This window comes from Danio rerio, chromosome 17 (genome assembly GCF_049306965.1).
Source record: "Danio rerio strain Tuebingen ecotype United States chromosome 17, GRCz12tu, whole genome shotgun sequence".
In the NCBI taxonomy this organism is placed as follows: domain Eukaryota; kingdom Metazoa; phylum Chordata; class Actinopteri; order Cypriniformes; family Danionidae; genus Danio; species Danio rerio.
The window spans coordinates 3,679,322-3,693,399 of NC_133192.1; the positions used below are offsets into that span (position 1 = coordinate 3,679,322).

The 14,078-nt window shown below is 36.6% G+C and overlaps 1 protein-coding gene across 2 annotated transcripts in view; it reads right to left on the minus strand.

Annotated features, from left to right (window-relative positions):
* ptpn21 (protein tyrosine phosphatase non-receptor type 21) overlaps window positions 1–14,078 on the minus strand; it is an 80,510-nt gene that overhangs the window by 48,952 nt on the left and 17,480 nt on the right. For both annotated transcript variants that reach the window (XM_001339926.10, XM_005169788.6), the window contains exons 4-7: window positions 11,385–11,482; window positions 3,827–3,894; window positions 3,662–3,732; window positions 1,145–1,232 (exon numbers count right to left, since the gene is read on the minus strand). In XM_001339926.10, the coding sequence (XP_001339962.4) occupies window positions 1,145–1,232; window positions 3,662–3,732; window positions 3,827–3,894; window positions 11,385–11,482 (325 nt within the window). The remainder of the gene's footprint in view (window positions 1–1,144; window positions 1,233–3,661; window positions 3,733–3,826; window positions 3,895–11,384; window positions 11,483–14,078) is intronic.

The window sequence follows — 14,078 nt, forward strand, 5'->3', positions numbered from 1 at the left end:
CGTAATCGTGCCCAGGCCCGAATCTAATGTGAGTGCAGGCTGTCGGGAAAGATGGAAGGGGGGGACAAGCGTGCTTTGGCCATATTCAAGGCAACAGTACATAGTATGAGAACACCCTTAGTGTTTTCTAACCTACTATCATCTGATTAGCCATTTCAGAGGTTACTATAGGTCAGGGGACACAAAATCGGTGCTGGAGGGCCAGTGTCCAGCAGAGTTTAGCTCCAACTTGCTTCAACACACCTGCCAGGAAGTTTCTAGTATACATAGTAAGAGATGATGTGCTGGTACACACATGGTGTTTGATAAAGGTTGAAGCTAAACTCTCTAGGACAGCGGCCCTCCAGGACCGAGTGTGGACACCCCTGGTGTAGGTCAAACTACCTAAACTATGCATCTAATTTAACTTTAAATTTAGGCTACATTGGCGTAATTATGCTTTTACAATGGTATGAACCATTATAGGGGTGGTCAAATGTATATTTATATTATCTATTATTTTAATTATCAATATTATTCTTTAAGATACAGATCAGAGAAAACTGTTTCACACTGTTAAAGCGCTGATCTCCCCCATACATCTAGTGACATAATACGGGTGGTGGGGGGGTAGGGTGTTATTAAGCATTAGTTAGGGGGTGCAAACCCCTCCTGTAATTCACAGCCTGCTTGTTTCATTTAAAGCTACTGGTAAGCTTTTTTACATTGTTTCTGAATGAAAGAGAATGTGACTTACTTATGTGAATTTTCCAATATCAATTTTTCCACAGCGTGACTCATAATCGGGTGTGTATTATTTTAGGAAAAATATTGCAATGGCAATAGGGTTAGCAATCCCTGCTTTAACAAATCCTTTAAAACATTTTTCCATCATTTACTTTAAAAAATGGGACTCTGGCTATGCATGCATGCATGAACATGTACTGGACTATTTTAAATGCATGCATTCACTGCGCTAATATTCCATCAGTGATATAAATCTGCTTCTTGTTTTGACAACATCATGCCAAAACTGGACTGATTCCGGAAGATGTTTTGTGGTATTTCTAGTGCATGTATTTTACGCTTTCAAAGCGGTCATGTGCTTTTCATGCATAATCTGGCATGCATGAAACTGAATCTGCATTGCTGTTTGCAGTTTAACCTTGGCTTGGATGCTCTCCTCGCCGTAGCCCTCAATCTTCTCCACCTCCTGCATGTACAGTAGCTCAGCCTCCGGTGCAGAAAGACCTCTGAGAAAGCAAACACACAGACAGACACACAGACAAACACACACAATACAGTTTCAGTCACCTCATTAATCACACACACATACATCAGTCTGTGCTGATTCTTCCTCATGCATCACACTAAATACTTCATTTTTGTTTATTTACCAATTTCTATTATATAACTGTATTTATTTCCTGTATGATTATTATTATTATAATATAACTGTGTTTATTATATTACTGTATTTATTTTTTTACTATTTTTAATTTGTACTTTTTTTTACTTTATCTAGATTTGACTTCTTCCTTATGCTTTTTTCACATTACTCTAAATATAACATGAGAAAAACATGCCACATGCAATGCATGCCGTGAAAAACTCAAATTGAAAAAAAAGTGGTCACATTTATTTTACAATCAAGAAATATGCCATCAGCACTTTAATCATTGAAATCATTTTATTTATATTTTATTTCACAAATATGATTTATTTTACAAATGTTTTCATGCATTTAATAGTTTGTTTTTTTGCAATTTTATTAAAGTTATTTTTACCAATTTGTTCTCATGCTTACTAGGCTTGGGCGGTAAAACAGTAATATGGTATACCGTGGGATCTAAAAATAGCAACGGTGTCAGTTTCAATACCGTTATACCATCATAAAAAACAATGCCATTATATAGGAGACAAGAATTAAATATTAAATGTTATTTATTTAATGCCTACAAATGTGTATGCGTGATTGTCATCACGGGACAGTGTGGAGGAGAGAGAGAGAGAGAGAGAGAGAGATCTGTCCAATATAAAGCCCTTCTGGCTAATGAAAAACCTACAGTGTCTCATCCTCTAAACACACTGGTATCTGAACTACTGAAAAAAACACAAACCGAACCCGTCCACAAACAAAACCTTCACAAACAAATTGACAAAACATTAAAATATAACTATGATGAAAAACTAAAAACTGAATTCAACCTCCAGACTAAACCTAAATGTTATTCGGCCCTAAATAGAACCACACAGTTGGCAAATTATTTATCATTAAAACAATTAAAAGAAAAGCACAATCTTTCTAAATACCGCCTCTGTGATCATGACCTAGAAATAGAAAAAGGCAGACATAAAAAATCCTGGACTCCTAAGGAAAAGAGATTATGTAAACAGTGTGACACAAACCAAATAGAGGATGAGACTCACTTCCTTCTGTTTTGCCCCAAATACACCACGACTAGAGAAATATTTTCACCTCAATTTGAAACATTCATCAGTTCATTTTTTAATTTAAATGACTCAGAAAAACTTTACCATATACTCGGAGAGGACGAATTGACATTTAGACTAGCTGCAAAATATGTATACACCCTACACACCATTAGAAATTTGGTTAATGTAAACTCATGTGTCTAATTTAAATAATTTAAACTTTTTATTATTATTATATTTATCAAATGTATTGTATTTTTTTTTTTTGTATATTTTTTTTTGTGTGTCATTATATCTTATCTGTATTACTATTAATTTTTCAATGGTTTTAATGTTTCATATTTGCAGTGCTTTGGCAATACTGTACTTAATGTCATGCCAATAAAGCAACTTGAGAGAGAAAGAGAGAGAGAGAGAGAGAGAGAGACCTGCAGTTTGGCAGTATTTCCAGTTTTGACCGAACGAGAAGGGGGACGTGGTATATATACGAACTAGACTAGAGGTCGACCAGATTTCTTGCCGTGCAGGAATGAATTTCCGAATACAGCGCGAGAGCGATCGGGAACTCTGGTGTAATTTGAAAGGGAGCGATGGTGCGGTCTAACAATTTAGCTTCCGAGCAAACACGCGTGCATCCGCGTGGATGCTGTTTGTTTGTTTGCTTGTGTGGCGAGAGAGCGTAGTGCTGTGCGTCTCTCTCTCTCTCTGTGTGTGTGTGTGTGTGTATAGGGTATTCAGTTTCTGAATGGTTTAGGCACAAGCCAACAGTTTGGTGACGCTGTCTGAGTCTTAGGTCATAATTTTTTTTATTATGCAGGATAATACCGGATACCGGGGTAAAATAGGGAGGAGGTTTGCTGGTATCAAAATTTGGATACCGCCCAAGCCTAATGCTTACTGTGCATACCTCAAAATACTTCACATAATGCATAACGCATTTCTGCAAGACAAAGACACCAGAGTGCACCCGAAATGGTTGAATAATCCAATTTAAATCATCAATTCATTCCATATTTGTATCAAAACGTGACAAATGTTTTACTATACATCTCATGTGGTCTAAAGACACACAAACGTCCCCCTGAAATCAACACTTGAAGGAAAGCCAAGAGCGTTTATGAAGTTAAAGCAAAAAGTCTGATGATAATTCAGGTTAGAGTTTGACGGCTGCAATGAAATCCTCTAACTGGAATCATCTGAACACTCAAACAGGGTAAAACAAGCACAGAAGGCTCCAGAAACTCACCGGTAGTTCTGATAAAGCATGGTGACTTTCTGAGTGGCTTCTTCCACAACCCTCTCGTCTTGTATCCATGGCTGAGAAAAGAGAAAACGGTGTATTTATTAAGCTCATCATATTATGCTGTTTTAAAATCAGGACAAGATAATCAAATATTCAATGATTGCTCACCATCGGAAAAAGCACGATTTTTTGAAGGAATTCCTGGGAATCATACCGATTGAAGTCTCCGAGGTCAGCTGGAAATATTGGGAGAACATAGGTTTAGTGTTAGATTGAAAAGTATTTATTAGGGCAGGGCACGAAATTAACTTTTTTACTTGGTCGCACCAGTGCTCCCCATTTCAAATATTCAGGAGCACCAGAAAGAATTTAAGAGCACCAGAAAAAAATTAGGAGCACCCACCAAAAATGAATGAGCACCAGTGAAAACTGTATTTTAAGGGATTTATTATATTTTAAAAGAACATCAATTAGGACTAACAAAAACCAGAGACAACTATCAAACTAATGCTGAGATGACATTGATTTTTGTGTGCAATAATTCCAAAATGTATGTCTAATAATTATAGAATATTAATGATGATGAAAATGACAATAATAGTAACAATGAATTACATTTCGCATTATGATGCTGCCTTTAATGCGAGTTATCTGCTATAGAAAGTCTGTTACAATATGAACAGACAGGCCAGAGTTCTCACCAGGTCTAGAAAATCATATCACCCCAATTTTATCCTCCTTACACTGGCGGCCTGTTAAGTTTCGTATTGAGTTTAAAATATTACTTCTCACCTATAAAGCTCTAAATAATCTAGCTCCTGTTTATCTAACCAACCTTCTGTATCGCTACAATACAACTCGCTCTTTAAGATCTCAAAACTCAGGGCTTCTGGTGGTATCTAGAATAGCAAAGTCGAGTAAAGGAGGTCGAGCCTTCTCCTTTATGGCTCCTACACTCTGGAATAGCCTTCCTGATAACATCTGAGGCTCAGACACACTCTCACAGTTTAAAACTAGATTAAAGACCTATCTGTTTAGTAAAGCATACACTCAATGCATCACTAACCACGCAGGCTTCTGCATCTTGCTTATATACACTATGAACAGCAGCTACGCTAGTTATTCTCTTTTTTTCCTCCATTTTCACCCGGGGATACTCATCCCGAGGTCCTCAGATTATGCAGAGTCACTGATTGGATTCAAGACCAGCGACAAGATGATCACAAGGTTTCCATATCCAGGACCAGGCCGTATCCCGAGCAGCTGCTACGCCGGTCATGGGGAAGTGGAGAGCATGAGACTGATTCCAGTGATGCTCCAGGGACAGACGAGTCTTCGCTGAGGCCAGCTTCCAACCTCCACCGCTGAGACTGCAGCTCTGCACAAGACGTTTGGCCAGCGGAGAAATTAAAATGGTCGTGCCCAACTGAGTCTGGTTTCTCTTAAGGTTTATTTTCCTCACTCTCCTATCGGTAAAGTTTTTTTACTCTCCGCTGTCGCCACTGGCTTGCGTGGTTTGGGATCGGTAGAGCTACGCATCGATGAATTTGCTCTTCAGTATTAGGACTCAGAAATGATTTCAAACCACACTGAACTGAGCTAAACTGAACTGAACTTAACACTAAAAACTGAACTACCCTGATCCAGTTACTATGACCATTTGTGGTGAAGCTGCTTTGACACAATCTACATTGTAAAAGCGCTATACAAATAAAGCTAAATTGAAATGATACTAAAAAGAAGCTGGTTGAGGCAACATTCATGTCGACATTGGACTATGGCGATGTTATCTATATGCATGCTTCGTCTCAAAGTCTTAATGCTTTGGATACTGTTTACCATGGTGCACTAAGATTTATAACTAATTTTAAATCCATTACTCATCATTGTGTGCAGTACACTCGGGTAGGTTGGTCTGCTTTGTCCACTCGTAGGCTCGAGCATTGGCATATCCTTGTTTACAAATCTATACTGGGTTTACTCCCATTATATTTACAGAAGTACATTTGTAAAAAGCCTGTCTTCGGTCACAGGATATTTATTTACTGTCTGTTCCTAAAGTGTGGACTGAGATGGGAAAAAGGCTTTTAAGTACGCAGCACCTTTTGCTTGGAATAATCTGCAAACACAGTTGCAGTTCAAAGAATAGATTTCACTGCATGCTTTTAAAAAGACTATAAAAGATTTAGAAGTTGAAACACAGGTTTGTAGATGTTTTGAATAGTTTGTCAGTGTGATTCATGTTAACTGTAAATTGTTTTTTGTTTGTTGTCTGTTGGACTCATGTGACTTGTGTACTGCCTAATCTTGGCCAGGACACTTTTGTTAAAGAGATTTTTAATCTCAATGTGTCTTTCCTGGTAAAATAAAGGTTATAATAATAATAATAATAATAATAATAATAGCAAAATAAAATATAAAAATGACTATGGACCAAAAGCCTTGGTGTGATAATTATTTGTCAAAATTCAAACTAGTGAAAACAAAAAACTTAGCAAACACCGATTCAATTACAACATTTTACTTATTAAATAAAATGTAACAAATAATCACATTTATACTTCGTTCGCAAGCACTTATTTTACAAATATATTCTTTTTTTTTTTTTTACAAACTACTTTATTTTAGTTTTTATGTTGAATTATTGCGCCTTGGTGCAATATTTTAGTGTTTCAGAAAAAACACAAACAAAATTAAATAAGGAACAAAAATTTCATTACAATTATTTTTTTGTAATTAATTAACATTTAAATCATTCTATATTACATTTACATTTTTTTAATTTATTTTACCAAACAATTTATATATTCAAAAAATAGTCTTAAGTTGTCTTACATTTTTTTTGTTTTGTTTAACAAATCTATTTCCTTTTACTAGTCTATTTGTTTACTTGGGGTAAACAAATTAAAACTTAACTAATGTAACCTTATTGTTCAACTTATTTAAATCTTTTATTTTACAAATATCACTTTTTAAAAAATAAAGTCTTATCAAAATAAAAATGTATTGGCTTACTGCTTCAATGTGTTTGCGATGTAACATGTGAAGACGTGAGCTGACACTCCAGCAGGAGCAAGTCTAATTTAGAGCAATCACACATCTAAATTTAGCAAAGCCGAGAGACTTTTTGTTGTGGAAGGAATGGATTTAGCCTTTGTAACAGTAGTAGCTCAACATTAACAGCACGTCTAATCAGCCCGTTAGAAATGTTCACAGCTATGCAGAACATCTGAAGCATGAAGCTCCTTACACAGCAATGCTGGTGCTCAAGAATAACTCCTTGCACAAACCATGCAGAAACAAACAAAAGCCTTTTGACAGTGCAAACGCATCGGGATGATCAGTGCGGGACGTCAGTTTAACAGCAGTCGATAACTCATGTTGCCATTTTATATATATATATATATATATATATATATATATATATATATATATATATATATATATATATATATATATATATATATATATATAGGGCTTTACATTAACACCCGCCAACCTGCCAAATGTGGGTAGATTTCAGCTTTGGCGGGTTAGACAGCCGCTCCCACTAGCCACTTTGGCAGGTTGGAAATAATTTTGACATTGTAGTTGTCTTAAAGCAGGGTTTGACAATAAGGATGGCCCAATATGCGTGCAAATTTGATCTTTGAATCGAGTAACAGCACGACTGAAAACTGTTTGCGCGAGACAAAGCAGGTGAATACCTTATGAGAGGATGATAACTCGCACGCACAGGTGATGTGATGCGCACGACTGTTATCGCTCATTTGCGATCGGTTCTCTTGAAAAAGACTAGACCAAAAATTATTGTCGTGTACCCACAGTCCTGCTGCTTTTAAGACCTCAAGATTGAAAAAAGAAAACCTGGTTAGTATATATATTTATACAACAGTTCTGTCTGGTTCTCAAATCTGATTGGCTGATAGCCGTGAGATATTCTGCAATATCAGAACTCCTACAGCCTCTTTACACTTTGTGTATTACTCCGCCCACTAGGGTTGTAATGGTATGATTTTTTACGGTATGATAATCGTCTAAAACAATACCACGGTTTGACGGTTTCGCGGTATACGGTATTAAATAGTAATTCTCATAGCAAAGACCCTGAAAAGAATAAGAACACGTTTTCTGACTGAACAAAGGTTTTATTTCAACAAACTTTTGAAAGAACCATTTTAATAGAACTATAGAAGTCTTTATAAAAATAAACTGAAAAATTTCCCACTTTGATAAATTAAATTAAAAGGAATAAACAAGCAAGGTCTTTTAAGATTAGACAAAAATAAACTTAAACTGTCCTTCCTTATAAGCAGGATAAATGGGAGACCAAAAGTGCAATACCAAGTTTATGGCTGTAAACATGTATTTAAAGCGTTGTTTTGTTCAGTCTAGGTTGTGATGAAGAAATGTAAGTATGTTGAGATTTTCAGGACTTAATCTTGACCGCTGAGGTGGGAGAATGTGTCCACTTGTACAATGAACAAATAAAAAAATAAGAAAACAATAAATAATGTGTCAAAGTCCAAATAAACATGGTGCAAATCCTCAGTAAAAAAATAGATATAAATATTTACTATACTATAAATAGTTACATAACGAAACTAGATTCAATATGGAACATCCTTAGGTTTTATGTGCCAGCATGGATATGGTTGTCTGTGGATATGGATTTGGATATGGTTGTCTGCAATGCAGACAAACAGCTGCACCTTCATTTGCGTCTTTTGAAAACAGCAAGAGCAGCAGTTCGTCTTTGCTGTGTCACTGTTTTGTCATGTTTCTGTGCTGCTGTGCATGCAAAAGTACTTAGTATGAGAATTATTTCATGCAAAACTTTTTTTTGCGTATTTAGCCGCGCATAAATGTATGCCTATCTCTCATTCCGTGTTGTTCAAAAAGCTCATGTTGGTCCACAAACAAAAGCGAAACCTATGCTTATTGGTTGTGATATAGCGAGTTTGAACCAATCTGGGCATGGAGGAGGGACAATGCATCAATGTATCATGTCTGGTTTGTCCGGAGACACAGTGACGAGCGTTTCTTTGTCAAATCAGCGTTGTCAAATTTTGATGACGTATTCGCACTGATTCCGGAGCCTCTGAAAGTCCGCAAATGTTATGTGATACAGCACTGTAAAGCTGAGATTCTCTTCTTTATGCCAATCTTTGAATTGTATGAATCTGATCAGCGGATCAAAAGTTATTAAACATTTAAGAGCAATGCTTATTTTTAGCCACGGGCGGCTGTCTCTGTCTTTAAGGGTTAAAACCGTTGATATGCAATTGTTCATGGTATGATAATCGTGCACGTTCAAATCGTGGTAAACCGTCATACCGGTATATTGTTACAACCCTACCGCCCACATACAACCAGCAAAAAGCAGACACTACAGATCTAAAGTTTAAAAGATGCACGCTCAACTGTTTAGCTGTCAGCTTATGATTTGCATTCGGAAGAAAGTAGTTCCTCATACAAAAGGGTTTTTGAGACTCTCCATGTTTGATTTTGTTTTTATATACACAATTATGCCGTCAAACTGTTGTATAAACGCAATATCACACTCGTAGCAGTGCGATATGGCTGTATAAATCGACACTGGTGGTAGGTGTGCATTGGCACACAAGTGCCTTAGTAGTGCCGATATACAGCCATATCGCACTGCTACGAGTGCGATATTGCTGATTTATATATATATATATATATATATATATATATATATATATATATATATATATACACACACACACACACACACACACACACACACACACACACACACACACATATATATATATATATATATATATATATATATATATATACACACACACACGTGTCTGTGTGTGTGTGTGTGTGTGTGTGTGTGTGTGTGTGTGTGTGTGTGTGTGTGTGTGTGTGTGTATATATAAATTTGCCCTCCTCTGAAATATCATTTGGGAGATATTTATAAAAAAAATTTTTTTTGTAGAGTAAGGAGATTTTATAAGTCAATGTATTTACTAACATGAACTAAAAACGAACAATACTTATGCAGCATTTCTTAATCATAGTTCAACATTTACTAATGCCTTAATCAAATCCAAATTAATGCTTGTTAACATAAGATATATTTTTAAAATAAATATAATTTAACAGAAGGGCTAATTATTTTGCCTTCAGCTGTGTATTTGTGAGCTGTGTGTGAGTGTGTGTTGGAGCCTGGCAGCTCAGTTTGATGAATGGCGCGGTGATTTTTTAAACTTTACAGGCTGTAGTAATATTAAACCGCACCTTCACGGAGGAGTATGTGAACCCGTGAACCAGACACTGGCCACACGTTATCTGAAGAATGCTAACGCAAATGTGCTCTTGCAACATCGCTAAACACCATCCACTTCATATAATAGAGTCAAATAGAGTTTAATAGTGAAGCTTAAGAGCGGAAGCAAACATTTTTACAGACGTAAACAATACTTACACATTAATATTTTGGAAACACTTTAGTTTAAGTACTAATTTTCACTTTTAATCAGTGGCTTATTACCTGTTTATTACTGAGATACTGACTGATTTTTATTTTTATAAAGTATGATATTATTCTACACCCATTTTTTTGTAAATTAAGTTTTTACTGAAGACTAAGATTGAGAAAAAGGCTATTCTCTGTTTGACATTTTGTATACATATCACATAACCTAAGAAAGAATTTTTTTAAATTAATTTACAAAACATAATTATAATAAATAAAAACCCACCACAAGATACAAGTCCACACCTTTTTTTTTCAAGGTTTTTCTCAAGGTAGCATAAAAAGATGGCAGAATTATCCAAATTGCTCAAGTTTTCGTTTTAAACAGTTTATTTTACACTTTTGACTCTTGAATTTTCTTCAGTACCATGTGATCCTTCTGAAATCCTACTAATATGTTGATTTAATAATCAAGAAACAGTCAATAAATCATAGTTGTTTATTTATTTTTACAATTTTAGATAAATTTATTGCTCATTTTGTACATTATTTATACAATTTTATTTACATTTCTATTTTATTCATTGATTACTTTATACTTATTTACATAGATGTACGTCGGTACAATCTTATTCTACTTTATTTTACAAATAATGCTTCTTGATTGATTTACAAATGTATATAAATTGTTATTATATAGAGTTGCATTTTTAAAATATAAAATGTGAGCGACAAAACTGAACTGAGGAGTATTTTAATATTACAAATGTCCTCTTTTGTTCTCAGACAGAACAAACAAGTAATTCTGATATCACAATTTCCCCCAACAAATGTTCTTTTTACAATGTGCACCATTTAATAAAGAATAATTAAGTTTGGGCGAAGCAGTGGTGCAGTAGGTAATGCTGTCGCCTCACAGCAAGAAGGTGGCTGGTTCGAGCCTCGGCTCAGTTGGCGTTTCTGTGTGGAGTTTGCATGTTCTCCCTGCATTCGCGTCGGTTTCCTCCGGGTGCTCCGGTTTCCCCCACAGTCGAAAGACATGCTGTACAGTTGAATTGGGTAGGCTTAATTGTCGTAGTGTATGAGTGTGTGTGTGAATGTGTGTGTGGATGTTTCCCAGAGATGGGTTGCGGCAGGAAGGGCATGACGTTGCATTTAAAAGATAAAATGTGAGCTACGTGGGCAGTGCAGAACAACACCTGCATCAATTCTAATATCTCCAGTACACAGAAATCCCCCAAATGCCAAGCATAACATTAGACAGAAAAAACACACCTTGCACAGCCAGGCTGGCCAGATGAATGGCTTGCTCAATAGAGCAGGGGATCTTTCCCTCCAGAACATCTTTCTTCAGCTGCAGATAATACTGATATCTGTGTGAAAAACAGGAAGTGAGTAAAGCATTCCAGCAGCTCTGATCTGATCATTCCAGACATATTCTGCGTCCCAATTCACATACTGCACGCATTTAAAAACAGATTTAGTGTGTTCCTAAATGTAGTATGTTAAAAGGGTAAGCCAAAGGTACCTGGTGGAAATTCTAATTAGAAGCGTCCGCGCTCTATTTGCTAATATTACCCACAATACATTGCACATTGGACGTGAATTCTATTAGAACTACAAATAGGGGTTAAAAATGTAAACAGACTACAAATATGGTGGATGAGAGCATCTAGTAGAGAGGCTTTGGTGAAGTAGTTTGAATGCCTTAATATCTAACCTACTGGTAAATATTTAAATCATGTTTTCTGTATTATATTTCATCTGCAACAACGAATACGTTTACATGGACACCAATAATCTGATTTTAACACGATTAAGGCTAGAGATGCATAATATATTGGTGGGCATATCATTATCGGCCGATAAATGCTATTTTTAAGATTATCATTATCGATATGATGTCAAAATTAGGCCGATATCTTTAAGCCGAAAAAATTACGTAATTGTGCAGAACTGCCTGCCTCGCGCATGCATGGGCGTAACTTGTTCAGACTTGTCCAGTGCACTATAGACTGATTTCACACGGTTGCCATTTTCAAAAGTGAAATCGAGGCTGAGGTGGGAAGAAACCCGGAAGTATCGTTGGGAGTTAAGCCTGGTTTATACTTCTGCGTCAAATGACCGGCGTAACTCACGGCGCAGGCAACGCGCGCAGCTTTCATTTATACTTCTGCACGCTATCTTTGTCGGTCTGCATAAACACTTCTGAAACGCTAGTTGGCAGTGATGTGTAAATGTTCCTCTGTGTCGAGTTTCTTCGCTTCTGTTTTGCTTTTCCTGAACACTTCCTGGTTGTACAAGTGACTCAAAGTCGCTCATTTTGAGGCAGGATCCGGCGGACGTGCAACAACTTTAACTATGAGGTAAACACAAAACAAAACTTTCCCTCGGAGCTCCTTCACGCGACTCCACACTTGTAAAAAAAAAAAAAAAAAAAAAAACCTTCGCGCCATTCGCGCGGCTCTCGGTCCCGCCCAGACTCATCAGTGCTACAAAGCCGACCAATCACAGAGCTTGCGCTACGTGTTGTTGCGACATGTAGTTACATTTTTTGACAGGTGCACGTCAGCGGTATATAAATCAGATTTTACATAGGAACGTTGTGTACCTGGCTGTATATCTTATCAGTGAAGAAAAAGTGACACAAATTTATAATTCCACCACCTTCCGAGTGACCCGAAGGTCCGTTCTGAATGAATGGTGAAAATAAAAAGGGACAGAGCTCATTTCAGCTAAGTTAAATGACACTAGTTAGCTAATGTTTTCTTTTCCAAACACACGTTTTAGACGCCATTTATCAAACTCGAGTTAATAAACTGATTCTTTCACTATATTAGACTCGTCACGATACTGAAGTAAAAGAAAAACCGCCAATTTCCCGTTAACATTTAATACACTGTTGATGGCGTTCTTAAACAGCGCTGATTTGCCATTGTGTTCTTGTGCTCAACATAAATGCTTGTGATTGGCCAAGAAGGTCATCAGTTCAAAACTATGGCGCTGTTTACTGAGTACAAACACAGACCAGCGATCCGCTTGATGGCTCCCTTGCGCTCCATTCTCTATGAATCTGTTTTGCACTGGGTGAAAAGCGGTAAACTGAGTGCAAACACAGATACACGGTATATGCAGGAATCCTAAAGATAATTTTAATACCTTTTTAAGACTTTTTTAAAGACCTTCTCAGAATATTTTAAGACCTCGTCGCCACTTCAAGTTCTAATCAGTATCAAACCTTTAACTCAATTAACAGTTGTTAATAAACAGCTGTCTTTTAAATAAACCAATGGAGCACAACCACTCAACAGAACTCAGGTAAGATCGGAAGATACAAAGCTTGATAGAGTAAATAACGTGGTTGTTTTCAGCAACAGGCCCTGTTTAAACTCGTCTTTCTCCAACCTGGAGTACTTACATTTTCCCATTTTGCCCTCTGTTTTGCTCTATGGTTTCGCTACATGTGGAGCACGTCACTTCACCTTCCCGCAAATTACATGACATCACCCGGACGGAGAAGTTGGCCGGACGCACCCCGGCCCAAACCAAATGTGCAGTTTGAGCACGCCGTTGTTAATATTAGGAGGAAAATTAATATATTTATGTTTTTTTTGAGTCAAACTCTTTGGACAACACTAGAACAAAATGTAAGACCTCGTAAAAGCACGATTAAGACTTCTAAATACTTTTAAGGGTTTTAATTTTCTCATAATTGATTTATCAACTTTGAATACTTTTTAAGACCCCACAGACACCGAGAACAGAAATGGAATTAAGACATGTGGAGTATGCCGATTTTAGTGGCATTATTGAAGTGCAGTACAGACATGTAAACCATCACCCTAATTTTATCCTCCTTACACTGGCGGCCTGTTAAGTTTCGTATTGAATTTAAAATATTACTTCTCACCTTTAAAACTCTAAATAATCTAGGTCCTGTTTATCTAACCAACCTTTTATCTCGCTACA